Raw genomic sequence first — 15,317 nt, forward strand, 5'->3', positions numbered from 1 at the left:
TCTGGACTTAAGAAAAGTGAGACTGGCAAGTGTCTATACTCAAGCCAAACAAAAAAGAAAAGTTAGTGAGGTTTTCGACCCACTGGGAAAGTATGGAAACACACACAGAGACAACACACACAGATATGTTACAACATGTATCACCATGCTGGGCAGAGGGGATCTTGGGTCAAGTCTCAGCTCTGGAACCAAACCATAGCTGAGCCCATTTGTCTGTGGCAAAACAAGTAGAAAAGGAAGTTCAAATAGCAGAAGCGAAATACCAGATGTGAGATTTGGGGAAAGTATAAGACACGTGTAGCATCTTATAATTGTTATTATTTACATACAACATTAGGGTCCATGGAAACATCTGGAAAATACTTATAGACATGCTTTTCGTGAAGGTCAGGAAACTCTTTTCTGACTTTAGACTTGCAAGTTGGTGTAGAAGAACGAGTATAGATATAGAACTGGTAGGTTCTTTTCAGAAGATGATAGGGGTGGGATAAAAGAAAGGAACAAAGAGCAAGAAAGAGAGGTCAAATGACAAAAAAGGTCTACCTTACATGCCCATTGAGAGACGGAAGGAGTACTGTTATGAAAAACTAGCTGTACAAAGAGGCCAGAAAACAGCTCAGAGTAAATTTTTAAAAATACAATCAATAACAACTGATCACGTTAGTCAAATACTAGACACAACCATACAATAGATACAGCAAGGCAAATGAAAACCACAACTACATGCCAAATATGGATGAATCTCACAAACATAATATTGAACAAAGGAAGCCAGACATAAAAGAATACATACAGTCCATGCGTAAGAAACTCAAACACAGCAGTTATCGTCACAGGGAAGTAGTGACTGGAAGGGATTACAGAGAAGCACTGGGGAGGCTGGAAATGCTGTTTCTTGATCTATTTCCTGGTTTAAACACTTAGTAAGAATTCATCCATCTGTACACTTACAATCTGTGCACTTTTCCATGTGATTTTTCTATTTGCATTAAAAATATGACAGCAATGTTTCCCAGGGGTGTTCCACAGGACTCTGTTGCCTAAGGAAATGTCATTAGGTGGTGCTTCCATAAAAGAGTTTGGTGTTCAGTAAGTTTGAGAAATGCTGGGAAAGATGCAGTTAAGTAGATTTGCACTCCGCAGGACGTCTCCATCAACGAGCGAGACCAAACACATCGACCCTCCAGCCTGGCCTCTGACCCCCTCACGCTGCACCCCCTTCTCTAAGGTCTCTTGGAGTCTCCCACATTTTGGTCACGACAGAAACCGCATGAGACAAGGTGGGTCTGCACATATGGGTTATCCCCCAACTGGAACAAAACCACTTTCAGCACACACTCACCGTACTCAACCAGTTTGGGTGGGCCGCGCCACCTCTGCCCGAAGCGCACGTGTTTCAGACATGGCGCTGCCTGCTGTTGCACATGCGCAGCTCCATTCAGCCATCTCGGGCTCACGCGGTCCCAGAGCGGTGAGCTTGCACATTTCATGTCATTTGCAAATACAGCATAGCAAAGCAAAGCAGATTTTCAAATAGAGCTTTCAAAACTGTGATTTAGGGATGCTCAAGCAATCTCGGCATTCTCATGGGTTTCCAGCTCAAAACACAGAGTTTCTCCCAAATACTTGAGAGCTATCACGAGTTGACTCTCACAATCACCTCATTTTTCTAGTCACTCATGTCAAAACAAACCATTGCTTCTTTACAACTAGCATTTTGCTTATTCACGGGGGGCAGACAGCTGTGTTCATTGACTCTCTTAAACTGTTTTTCACTCTTGTTACCATGAGTGAAACTGTGGAATGTGAAGCGTCTCTATGCACACACACACAAATAGAATTCTATTCTCTTATCTTTAGGACATTTTTCACTTTAGCTATTTTACTTGGCTTAACCCGGAAGCTGGTTCACCTTTGGCTATTTGTTTCTACCAAATTCTACCAATACCAAAAAAAAAACCCCAAAAAACTAAATTTAGTTAAATATCTTTTGGGTGTCAGGGGGAGAGGCAGAGAAGGGATGCATCTTCAAAATGCCAAATAAACAATTTGCTCAAAGCTCATCAGTTTTCTTCCAGGCATTTGATCATCAAGTCTGTTCATTCTCTTTGCTGTGATCCTAATCAGACATCCCATATACCACCCACTGCTTCTTAATTTACAGTGAGGACAAGAAAAGACAGAGTATTCCAAACCAATGTCTTAAGCCAAGGCATTCATAATAATAGGTCTCCTAATTACATTATATTGATTTCAAATAGGAGAATTAAATCATATATGTCAGAGAAAATCCAGAACAAGCTAATTAACATTGTGATGTCCAGTTTGTTGGGAAAAAATTTGGGTTGGAAAATGTGGCTTTATGTTTCAAAGCCTGCTAAGAAAACCATATTGCAAACACTAAACTATATCATATTCAGTGGATAAACAGTAAGCATGATTATGTTTGAGACTACAAAAGCCATAAGAAAGGAGAAGAGAAAGAGAAAGAGACAGAGAGAGAGAGAGACAGAGAGAAAGAAAGATACAGACAAAATAAAATTAAGAGAAAATGTTATAAATGTTAACTGTCACAAACATGAAGCAAAGTTGAAAAGAGTGTAATGAAATGACTGCTGGACTTGGGTTAGGGCCAAGATGTGGGGAGCAATCTCACAAACAATATTTTAAATGTGTTTGCTCCAGAGCAAGGAACAACATTACCAATTGAACAAAGAACTACAAGCATGACAAGTTCCCTTAAGAGCAAAAATACTTAAAGTTTTAATCAGAAAGAATTCCTAATACTGTGTAAAGGAATAATAAGTCTTGTGATTGGCTAATTCATGTTCATATAACCAGCAATGATTGCACCTACCTCATTTAAGTCCTGCTGAGTTTCAAAAGCATCCTTTGGCCAAATGGCAGCCCTCTGGTCTATTCTATAAAATACAAAGGAAAATTATTTCCATTTAAAAGAAAGCTTTCAGCAATGCACACTTGAGGCTGGCAGCTATAGATCTGGCCAGGCCTCTGTTAAAAACACTTAGTGGTGTCCCAGTGCCTGTATTCCACTGCCAGTAGAATAAAATCTAGACTCCTTACAATGGCCTGCAATACATACAGCATTTGAATCCTGCTAGCCTTCCTGGCCCTACCTCCTACCATTCTCACCCTTGTTAACCATACTTTAGCTACCCTGACCTTCTATTTCTTGAACATATAGTGTTTGTTCCCTATTCAAACCTTCATACTTGTTGTGGGCCCAGACAGCTCTCCCCCCAGATCTGCATACAATTGACTCTCCTCATCATGTATGTATCAGCTCAGCTCACATGTCACCTCCCTAAGGAGGCTCTCCTGACCTCCCTAACTAGAAGTAGTCCTCTCCTCACCCTACAGAGCACTGTCCTGTGTGTGTATGTGTGTATATATATATATATATACACACACACATATATATATCACTTCTTATTATCTGAAATTGTGTCTGTTTGCAGTTCCATACTAAAATGTAAACTCTAAGAAAGCATTGATTATGTCTACTTTCTGCACTGCTAAATCCTCAGTGCCTAGTACAAATTCAATAATGAATTTGAATGAATGAATGTGATCTGATACAGTTGTTACAGAAAGATACCATTTGTTCACTGAAGACAGCTTTTGGAAGTTTCATCCTATCTTTTAACTTGACAATAAATATTATAGTCATTGTAAGGTTACATGGTGCTATGGTTTGGATATGGTTTGACCCCACCAAAACTCATGTTGAAATCTCATGCCCAGTGTGGCAGTGCTGGGAGGTGGGGCCTAGTGGGAGATGTTTGGGTTATGTGGGTGGAGCCCTCATAAATAGATTAATGCCTAGAGAGTGAGTTCTTGTTATCTCAGAAATGGATTCATTCCCTGGAGAGCTGATTGTTAAAATTTTGAGTCTGGCTTCCTTGGTTTCTCTCTCTTGCTTCCTCTCTTACCACAGGATCTCTTTGCGCCCTCTCGCTCCCCTTCCACTTTTGACCATGAGTGGAAGCAGCCTGATGCCCTCATCAGATACAGCTGCCCAATGTTGGACTTTGCAGCCACCAGAAACATGAGCCAAATACAACCCCTTTTCTTTATAAATTACCCAGCCTCGGGTTCTGTAATAGCAACACTAAATGGACTAAGACACATGGTGAAACTTGATTTTGTCACTACATAGCTCACAATACCATAAAATGAACTTAAGGCAAGGTATGTCTGCTCTGAGTCAATTTTCTTTAGTTTAAAAAAACACACAAAACTTCATTGCTGGAAGATGCTTAGGTCTCAATCATGATTTGTCAAGTTCTGTGTTCCAATGGCATCTATGAAACAGCATTCAAGTTTTTCTGCAGCAGTTTACATGCTATTATATAATAAATGCATTGAATTATAGTTATTATCCTTATAAAAAGGCCAGCTATCTTATGACTAAGAGATTTAGTCAGTGTTAAGTCATTTTATAAAAAGATTTATTTTGGGACATAATTATTCACAGTTATTATTCTGCCTCAATTTGATTCCTAAAGAAAGAATATGTATCCTCTGAATGGGCAACAAGATTGATTTCTGAATGTCATAATGCACATTTAAAAATGGCACAACCCTAATTTCTTCAAAATATTCTTAAGAATGTAAAGTCCTCTCAATCCATAGGCATTGCTAACTGTGCAAACAATTTATTTCTAGTGAGAAAAGTAAAGAGATGATAAAAGAAGAAAATTGTGAAGGTCAGCCTAATATCTTCCCTGCCTGCACAAACCAGCATTCCACTCCTGGGTGTGAGAGAAGACTAAGGCTCTCGACCATGAGCTCAGGCATAGACAGTTCCAGTCAGAGAAGGTAGTGAGGAGGGAGATTGCTGCCTTACCCACCCTGTGTCCATCAAGCCACAAGCATAATGATTTCAGGGCTTCAGAAAATACAAAGTAGTGCTTTCTTATAAAATAGGGGAAAGGACTTTTAGGGACGGGGATTAACCCATCCTACCCAGTAACATGTTAAACTTTAAATGGCTCACAGTTTCTTTGTAACCTACAGTGGTTTTCAGACTATGTTTCTACAGAGTAGCACCAGAAAAATGGAAGAGTCATGTTCTTTAATGTAAAGAATATTTATCAGTTTATACTTTTCAAATATAAATTTCTCTAGGGCTTTGGTGCCACCTACTTGTAGATGAGTGACAGCAGATAGTAAAAACAATAAACAAGTACCTAACATTAATGGAAAGAAGCAGAAATATACTTTGTTAAAAATATATAATACACATTACTGACATATAGAGAAGAGCTGACATGAAATATACTCACATGATCTTCTAGGAAAACTACTCTTAACCATTACATACGCCTCCAGAACAAGTTCAAGAACTGTGTTCAAAAGCATCAAATGTCTTTATTTTAGTAATCATCAGAATGTCTACTATTTGCCTGGTCCAGTGTTGGGGAAACAATAAATAGAGTCTATGCCTTAAGGAGTCTTATAATCCAGTGAAATCTTAAACAGAGGCTAACACAAAAGAACACAGAGCCTTGAGGCTATTTCAGTAAATCAAGGACCAGGGCACAAGAGCTGATATGAGAATGGTGGAGAGTAACTGGAAAGGTAGAAACAGGTAAGAGACATTTTCAAGGATAAAAGCAATGAAGAGGTCTTGGGTATGGAATCAAAGTATGGAATAAAAATGGTGGGGTAATCCAAAATTTTTACAAACTTTTGAGCCTGTGTGACAAGGAAAATGGCAGGTGGTTTTTCTAACAGAGATAGAAATATATGTCATTTTGGAGGGAGGAGAAGCCATCAGGCATAAAGAGAGGCAATTTATGAGTTCAGATTTAGATATTTGAAGCTTGAGGTGAGGCTGAAATAAGGAAGTAACAATATCTGGCCAGCGTTCACCTTAGAACTAGGGCACTCTACAGTGTGTCAGCACAGCACAAGTGATGATTATGACAATGATGCACAGTAGTCACAGGTAAGTTTATATGAGCAGATTCTGCATTGTCTTTTCTTCATTATGTGGCCAGAGCTTTGTACAATGGCCAGGACATTCTTAGCTTTTGGATAGGTGGATATGTTAGGTAGATAGTGAGGGATTCCAGCTCTCCTAGGGACAGAGGCGGGTGGCTGTCTTGGTGCTGCCCCACCTTAATCTTGCCCTGAACAACTTCCACATCTAGAAGAAGGAGGCACCCCTGCTAATCTGCAAAAGAATGCAGGGAATTTCCCAGCCTACAGGCCAGGCAGCCCAGGCACAATAGGATCTGGAAAGGTTTCTAGACTAAACTAAGGCTAATTATCCTGTCACTAACTGTCCATCAGAGTGGTTCAGTGGTGACGTCTGACCCACAAAGGGGGCCCAATCTAGACACTATAACGCAAGACCCCACACCATAACCAGAGCCCTTTTGTTGGACAGGAGGGCCCATTTATCGTCTATGGCAAATGTACCTTGCTTTTGCTCTGTCAATCTATCTTGTCCTTCCTTAATAAACTTTGTTTCATGCTTGCCTTGCTTTTGGTGTGTGTGGTCATTCTTCAGCCAAGAGCACACCAAGAACAGACAACTACCACCCAACAGATAAACAAAGAAATATTAAAAACTAGACCCAAGAGTGACTTCTTGATGTACCAGTTACTAGGTGTATACTATTAGGCAACTTATTAACCTCTCTAAGCCTCAGTTCTTTAGCTGCAAAGTGAAAATAATAACAACAGCTATCTACAAGGACAATTCATGATGTGAAGGACAGTTCATGAATGATACTTACTACTACGTTAGCTGTATTAAGTGTAATATACACATTCTATAATATATAAAAATATGATTAAAATTATTATATAACGATGACAATTAATGGTATGTTTTGTTCATAATAATTAAAGTCTTGTTAATAAATAAGCTGAAGAGAGAAGCAATCGGGTCCACTGAGCAGGTCTCTAGAACTGGCCAGTTAGGAGACAAAAGAAAGATAAGAAAATATGGGAGGTAAGAAGCTTATCACAATATAGCCCTCTAAATACCAGAGAGAAAGAAATTATTAACATGAGAAAGAAGAGTGACAAGAAGAACCTAACAATTCACCAGACCTTACTACTTCAAGATGGGTCTGCCAGGTAGTTTACTCACATTATTTCATTTAGTCCTCAAGGTAACCATATGAGATTAGCACTATTACATCCACTTGACCTAATAGGAGAAAGGGCAGTTAAATAACTTCATCCATTCATTCAACAAATATTTTTTAAGCACCAACTATATGCCAGGTACTATTGCAGGTATTGGGAATAAAGCAGTGGATAAAACAAAGTCTGCCCTCATGGAACTTATATTCTCATGGAAGGAGAGAGAACCTAAAGGGATAAACCAGTGATGATCTGTAGTGTACCAGATGCTAAGTGTTATGGAAGAAAAGAAAGCAAAGCAAAGAAAACATGGCATGCAGGAGAATCAACCAAGCTTACACTGCTAGAAAGTGTCAAAGTTGTCTAGAGATAATGAGGATGAAAGGAGAAAAAGAAAAGGCCACTAGATTGAAAAAGATAAAGGGCATAGGTAGAAGAGGGAAAAGAAACGAAAGCTTCTCACTGAGAAGTTTAGCAATAAAACAGGAGAACTGGAACAGTAGCCAGCCATCTCAGATTCCCTTCTTTTAAAGATCTTTAAAGATACCGCTTGAACCATTTCACAATTGTGCCTGGAATCTGGCTTACACACAAAAACTGGGTCACACGGAACACTCCCTCCAATTCTCTTGCATCCCTGCCCCGAAAACAATAATAGGAAAGTGTCTAAACAAATCTGTATCAAATGCCTGCTTCTGAAGTGGGCCAAGATGAGTAAGCTCGTCAGGGTAGTCTGCCAATTCCAACATAGCCTTGCCCTCCAGCCCAGGCCCAGGCAATGGGAAATGCAACCTGCACTCCTCAGAGCCCGATTATGGTCCTCAGCAGCGATGAGTGTGTGATGCCTCCAACCACCACCATCATCAACACCATCACTGCCACCACCAGCGCCATCACCCACCATCACTGCCACCACCATCACCACCACCACCATTGCCACCACCCACCACCATCACCATCACCAACACCACCAGCACCAGCACCACCACCACCATTGCCACTACTGCCACCACCATTGCTATCAGCACTGTATAATTCAATATGAAACACTTCTCAATGGAGAAATACAAAATTGAATTGTGTGCTTGATATTAAAAGAGATTCTCCCTGGATTCAAGGATTGCAAACTTGTTGACAATCCACTGAAATGCAAAAAATGTCTGGGTCATCCTGCAGTGGCCTTCTCTCAGGAGGTGCACCGAAATTCAAAACAGCAAGACCAACTGTGCATTAAGATATTTTTCTTGGCCTAAGGACAGTGTCAAACCGCAGGATGTGATAATTTGTGAAAGAGTCACATTTTAGCTTGGGATTTTATACTTACATCAACATTTTATCTATCAAGAATTAAATTACTGGAGGAAAGTGTTCCCTGTCTCAGTGAAAAGCTCACTCACCTATCCAACACCTCAGGGAGGGCATCTGGGAGTTACCTGACACTTTCCTGTCCCTCAAGGCTAACAGCCAATGTGTTACCAAGTCCTACAATTCCTTATCCCAAATAACTTTTACATCTGTCCCTACCCCTCTACCTCCACCACTACTTTCTTGGGCCAAGCCACCGTCACCTCTCATCTGAACTACCTGGATGAGAGTAGTTTCCTCCCTGGTCTCCCCACATCTCCTCTACTCTCCCTACACCATCATCCACATGAGATCTTTCACTACCCATCTGCACACTGCACTGAAAATAAAGACTAAAATCCTGAAAGTATCCTATGATGCCCTGAAGGATTTAGTCTCTGGTCCACCTCTTCAACCTCAGCTCCAGCCACTCTCCCTCCTTGAGCTCCAGTGACACTGAATTCTTCCAGTCTCCTGGGCTCACTCTGCTCCTTTCTAGCACAGCCCTTCACACGAGCTGTCCCTGTGCCTATAATACTCTTCCCTCTCCATTTTCTCTCCTAATTAACACACTCATCTTTTAGATGCTAGGTAGCTCCCAGTTGGGTCTCTCTTATATGTTCGTACCATGTTCTGGTCTTCTACATCTGCAGTGTAGCATGTTTAGTTCCTAATCACGTATTTGTATATTTGATTGTCTCTGTCTCGTGATGGTAAGCTCTGAGGATCAGGGACCATGTGAGCTCTGCTTAATATCTTATCTCTAGAGCCAATCTTGGAATATGACACATAGTAGGCACTCACATGTGTTGATAAAGCACTCATCCTAGGGTGATGGGCAGCTGCCAATGATGATATGTCCCTGAGTGTGCACAGTATCTATCCTACAACCGGTGCTTTTTCCTCCACCTATAGCATGCTAGCAGAGCCTGAAGGATAAAATGACTCTCATTCCCATAAGTGAATACATTTTTCCCTGAGGAGATCTACAAAAGATGAGCGAATGGATTTTGAACCCATGATTTAGAAAACTTGGGCAGAAAGAGTAAAAGGAGTGCGTGGAACACACTTTTCAGAATGCTTCATTTGGAATCAGAGCCTTATAACTGAATACCACTGACCTCAGATCATATCTTAAAAATTCAACGTATCCTACTGCATTAAGCTGAGCCTCTTATTAGAAAGCAACACTTGGAATACACTAATGTATACCCGGATGACTGCTGGCTGGCTGCACGACTGCTGTTTCCTGAAACTCTTTCAAAAACAAAAGGTATATCCCAAGAGGACAACCCTCTGAGCAAAACATGCTTTATATACAAACAATAGCTCTATATGCAGACACAGACAAGATGCCAATAAATTCCAGTAATATTATTAGCAACAATAACAGCACTCAATACCAGTAAATATAAAGTTCCTTTCTCTAGAGAGTCTAAGCCACATTGAAGACATTCTCTTCTTTGGTTCATAACCAAATGTCTGCTAAAGGACTGAGGTCAAACACTGGGCAGCCAACTTCAAAGATAAAGAAACAGAGGCACAGAGTTTAAAATTGTCCCCCAAACAAACTAGTGAGAGAAAACAGAACCAGAAGTCATCAGAGGTTCATAAAGTGACATTCCAACCCATGTATCACTTGTCCAGATCAATGAACTCCCACAGAGAGGACAAAGATGTCATGATTGGAAACAGAACACTGACCCCCAATAATATGCCCTGCCAGTAGCTGGGACCCCAGCCCCATGCCCACCTCCCACCTATACTCCTGTGCAGGCTAGAATCAGCCAATATTATTGAAACAGAGATTCCTGGATCCCAATCCAGACCTACTGAATCAGAATTTCTAGAGGAGCAGAATGGTAACTCTAGGTAACAAGCAGTCCAGGGGAACCTTAACTGGGAAACGTTACCCTAAAGGTCCAAGAGCAATAGCCTGGGAGGAGAACAGTAGCCAAAGGGCACAGGTGAGGAACTTTTGTGAATACAGGAGTGACATGGTGTTTCTGGCCTGGCCTCGCAAGAGACACTTTCCCACGGAGAGAAAGGCTGTGTCCCTGGAGACATCATGAGAAACTCCAAAGAGGAGATAACCCAGCTGCCCTGGCATAGAAACTGCTCCTCACTCTACTGGGCTGGAACAGAGACCAGAAACAGCCAGGATCACACCCATGCCCGGAGCACGGGCGGGCAGTGAGGCAGGCCCACCAGGCCAGCGTCAGAGTTGGCAGAGGGAAGGGGGGAAAGTCGCCATGCATGTGGTGTTTAAAACACCCTGTGAACTAGAAAGAAAGAGTGTGGGAAGGGATATTGAGGACACAGGATCCAGAGGGTTTGTTCATGGGGACCAAGTGAGAACAGAGGTCCTGATATTACCTTATTAGCAGTAATAATGAGAGTCACACCTGGTTTGCTGAGCAGGATACAAAGCATTTTGCTTGCGTCACCTCATTCATTCCATTCACTTAGTAAATAATTATCAGACACCTGCTCCCTGTGCCAGGCAGTGCTCAGCCCAGGAGACAGTGGTCGTAGCCGACGCGTCAGCTCCAAGGACATCTCTGCTCACTCCCATCATCCCACCCCAAGCACCTGCCAAGTCTCCTCACTCTTCTGCCTCGAGGTTTTTGCCAGGCGGAGCTCAGCCTGGATGTGTGGCGGAGTGACCTCTCCTGGGGGCAGCCTGCAGCCAGCAGAGGGGGGAGTGTGTGGATAAACTCGGCAGCCCCCCAATTTTCAGAAGGACAGGTCTCAGGCACTATCTACACGGTTCCTCAAAGTGGCGACCTACCAGGCTATGCACCTGTTGTGGGCTCTTCCTCCTCCTCCATTTCCTCTTTCCCAAGACCATCTCCCTGCACTCGATTCCTCCTACCAGGCTCTGCCTTCAGGAAAACATAAAGTGAGAAAGTGGCGATGGAGTAGACACAAGCCCTGTCTTCCTGGAGCTTACAGTGGGGGAAAGAGAAACAAAAACTAATCACAGGAATAAAGATTTGGATCAGGACCTTCAGAAGCAGCAAAGGGCACGGGGAATGACGAGCGATGGGGGCAATTTGAAAGACAGGTAAATAGTTCATGAATAGTTATAACTACTTATTGTCCTGGGCCCTGTGGTATTACAACTGATACTTGGACATCTAACACTTTAACTTTTAGAGCATCAATCAGCATGGCTTTAGGAACAAAAGAACTTTAAGGCACGGGGGATCTGTGTAGGCATTAATATTAACTAAGCCTAAATGCTACCCCTTCTCTATTAAAGATTTTCTCTCTCTCCCAAAAGGAAAGAGTCATGAGTCTCCATCCTTCACCTGTCATCATCCCTCCATCTCCATTGTCACCAGCACTTCCCACACGGATGATATATTAGTTTCCACGGTGTCCCCCTGAGTACAGCATTCAGTACTCAGAGTGGTCTTTTTAAGATGTAAATCTGAGCGTGTCGCTCTTGTTTATAACCTCTAATGATTTTTCTCTAGACTTAGACAAAGTCTAAAATCAACACTGTGGCTCCCAGGCCCTGTGGCCACCAACAACCTCTCTGACATCATCTCACACATTCTTTCTGCAGTTCACTGCGCTCCAGCCTGGCTCGTCCTTGCTGATGTGGACGTGGCACAAGATGAGTAGCACCTGGCTCAGTGTCGGTCTGAGGGGCAAGGGTGAGTGAAGGATTGGGAAGCCAAGTTAGAGGAGCCCTCGTCTCTCCCTGCCTTTGACTCACTCAAGTTTGGCCAGGCACACCAGACCCTTTTTTGCAGTTCCCTTAAAACTGGCTCTTAATTCTCTTCTTCTATCAGTTCTAGGTTCTTCCCATGCCTCTAAGTCACCCAACACTACACTGATTTCATCTGCCCAGCCCTTTTCATCTTCAATGCACTTCTTCTGATACCAACCTCCCTTTCCTTTGGGGAACTAGCCCTCCACTATTCCACATGCAAATGTGAACATATGGCCTGAGGTAGGCCAGTTAGTTTCTTTTCCATGGAAGTTGTAACTTGGGGAGGAATGGAAGGCTATTAGCAATGGATCATGCAACGGTGGCACTCCAAGTAGATAAGCTCTTGTCATGGAGATTCTAGAAATTCACAAACCAGGCTTGGTTCTTGCCCTTTCCAGGTCCTTACTATTTGCCCTTAGCTCAATTTTGTAAGCTAAACCCATAACCTTTTATTAGACCCCCTTCCTTGCCTGAGTCAAACAGAATCAGTTTCCATTGTTTGAAAAAGAACACCAAATATCTTTCTTTTTACAAATACTACCATTACCAAGAAATGACCATTCAGCATGCAATTGCCTAGGTCTCCTGCACTGCACACAAGCAAGATCAGCAAGCTTGGAAGGAACTATACACTGTAAAGGACAACTATCTTGATTCCTACTTTTCAACGACCATTATTCGTAACCACCTTCCTCTTTGAAATCTTAATCACATGCCCAAACTTAGCAAAAAGAGTCCAAATCACTGGAATCTCAACTTGCAATTCAGGAAACCAACTGGTCCAAGGTATGTGTAGTTTTTGATTCAAATAGAAAGAAGATAAGGCCTAACTTAAAGACGTGTAGAAAAGCAGGTCTATGAAGGCAGTCTGGATTCTGCGAGGGATGGATATGGAAATATGGCAAGTGCAGCCAGTGTGCATAAAAACAAACAAACTAGAGCTTGTGAAAGACCTGTTATATAAAGCACCATAATGAAATATGGCCAAGAGAGGCATGAGAGTATGGATGGAAACCCAGAATTCCATGGGACTGCCTACCTAAGAATCAGTAAGCAGGAACTTTACTAAACTACTGAACCTATGAGTTCAGCATTATGCTAAAAATTGTGCACATTCAAAAGAATTATAAGAAAATAGGCATATATCTTATTGGAAGAGATAAACCAAAGAACTCCTGAGATTAACCATGTACCTAATTAAGCTGAACAAGTTGTAACTGCAGAGATCAATGTGGGCTGCTGGGAAAAGAGAAAGTGCAGGAAGAGCTGGGAGTGAGCTGGGCTCTGAGATAGAATTGAAATTTAGATAAATGGAGGGGAAAGGGAGAGAACATTAGAGGCAAGGGGGATGTGTGGGCAGGCCCCAGATCAGTACTGTGGAGCTAGGTGGTGACCTGCACGGAGCAGGGAAACCAGGCTCCCACGGAAGAGCAACATTACTGATCACCTGTCGCTGGCCAGACCCTGAGAGAGGCTGGACGTGTACTGTCTCATTTAATCCTCACAACAGTAGCTCTGAGAAGTAGGTATTTTAATTTCCATTATACACGTGCATCTGAAGAAATTAAAGCCCAGAGAAGTTGGGAAATTTGTCCAAGGAAGTAGCAAAGCTGGAATTAGCATTCAGGTCTGCTTACTGCCAAGGCTCTCCTTCTTCACACCCGCAGTATCTAGGATACAATTCCTAGGCCCTTCCCAAGGGCTCTATTATGTGTGCTTGGATTTATTCAGTAGGTTGGGTGTGGCCTAAATTGTTTTCCTATATTGGTGCTAAATTTAAGGCATTGTCTAAGAAGCCTCTGACACCTGGCTTGTTCCTACTTCACCCCTACTCAATCTTCCTCCTGTTGGACCTCAACTCAACTGGCCTTGGCACTTCTTTTGACCCTGGCATCTACAGGGTCCTAGGGGTGCTCTTGGTAAGAACTCTGTGCTACTGGACCCCTGAGAGGCTGGAGGCTGTTCAAGGGTGTGAGGAGAGACTTTCTTCTGCTTTTAGCAACAAAAACATTCAAGGCCACAGGTAGCTAGGACACAAATTCTGGTTTTAAACATCATCTGAACCTATAAAAGTCATCTTTAATATTTGCTTCCTGATCCCAACTGTCCCAAACCATAAAGGCCACAGGTACCACTGAAAATTCATTTTAAGTTTCTCCTAGTTAACCAAAATATAAAATAAATCAACTCTCCCTAACATTCCTGTCTGCCCCAAAGTAAGATATAACAGTTAATAAATAAATAAATAAAGCTAGAGAAGCAGTATGTACTATTACTTGTCTTGCATTTATAAAATTATCACTTTCCCCAATTATAGACTTAATAGAGGTTTAATGGGGCAAAACTTGGAAAGCAAAAGCACAAAGAATATTTTTTAAATCCCCCGCAATCATCCCACCCTCAAATCACCACCAATAAAATACTGATGTATATCTTTCCAGTATACGTTTCTACACATAATAATATATTAAGCAAAAATAGGAACACATTGCAATACTGTTAAGTAATTACTTTTATTCCGCTTATGGATAATGAACATGTGTCCATATTAATAAAAACACAAATAGTGTTTTAAATAAGGTAAAATAGTGGTTTTAAATAAGGTATCCATCATGAAATTTGGTGTTTTCTAACAGGGTGGTTGCATGCCCCCAAGGGGATATTTGGAAAATTTAGGGGCTATTTATGATTGTCATGGAAGCTGGAGATGCCTGCTGGCATTCTGTGGGCTAGAGGCAAAGATGCCACACACTGACAGGGCAGTGGGGCAGCCAGTCCCACACAACAAACAATTGTTCCACCCCCTGTAAGACTTTCAAATGTCCTCTGAGTACATGAGAGCCAGAAGCACTTTGCCCTTTGCACAAACTGAACTAGAAAACTGTGAGGACTAGTGGACGAAACAGAAACATCTAGTGAATACATAAGTAAAGGGGAGGGATAGGACTGTATTGTCTCAAACATTCTACCCAGAGCCTCCATCCTATGATTCCAACACATACAGAAATCCAACCTCATGACTTTCTACTTAGTACTTTCAAAATTATCAATTGTTCATTATATTCCTATATTCTTCCATGATCAGATAACTGAAACATTTGCAACCTAAGTCTCATTTCAGTTA

At 41.8% G+C, this 15,317-nt stretch overlaps 1 protein-coding gene across 3 annotated transcripts in view; it reads right to left on the reverse strand.

The window, feature by feature from the left end:
• Positions 1-15,317, reverse strand: part of FAM13C (family with sequence similarity 13 member C) — a 112,687-nt gene that overhangs the window by 51,299 nt on the left and 46,071 nt on the right. For all 3 annotated transcript variants that reach the window (XM_012762822.3, XM_020280507.2, XM_020280506.2), the window contains one exon: positions 2,858-2,921. In XM_012762822.3, the coding sequence (XP_012618276.1) occupies positions 2,858-2,921 (64 nt within the window). The remainder of the gene's footprint in view (positions 1-2,857; positions 2,922-15,317) is intronic.

This window comes from Microcebus murinus, chromosome 14 (genome assembly GCF_040939455.1).
Source record: "Microcebus murinus isolate Inina chromosome 14, M.murinus_Inina_mat1.0, whole genome shotgun sequence".
In the NCBI taxonomy this organism is placed as follows: Eukaryota; Metazoa; Chordata; class Mammalia; order Primates; family Cheirogaleidae; genus Microcebus; species Microcebus murinus.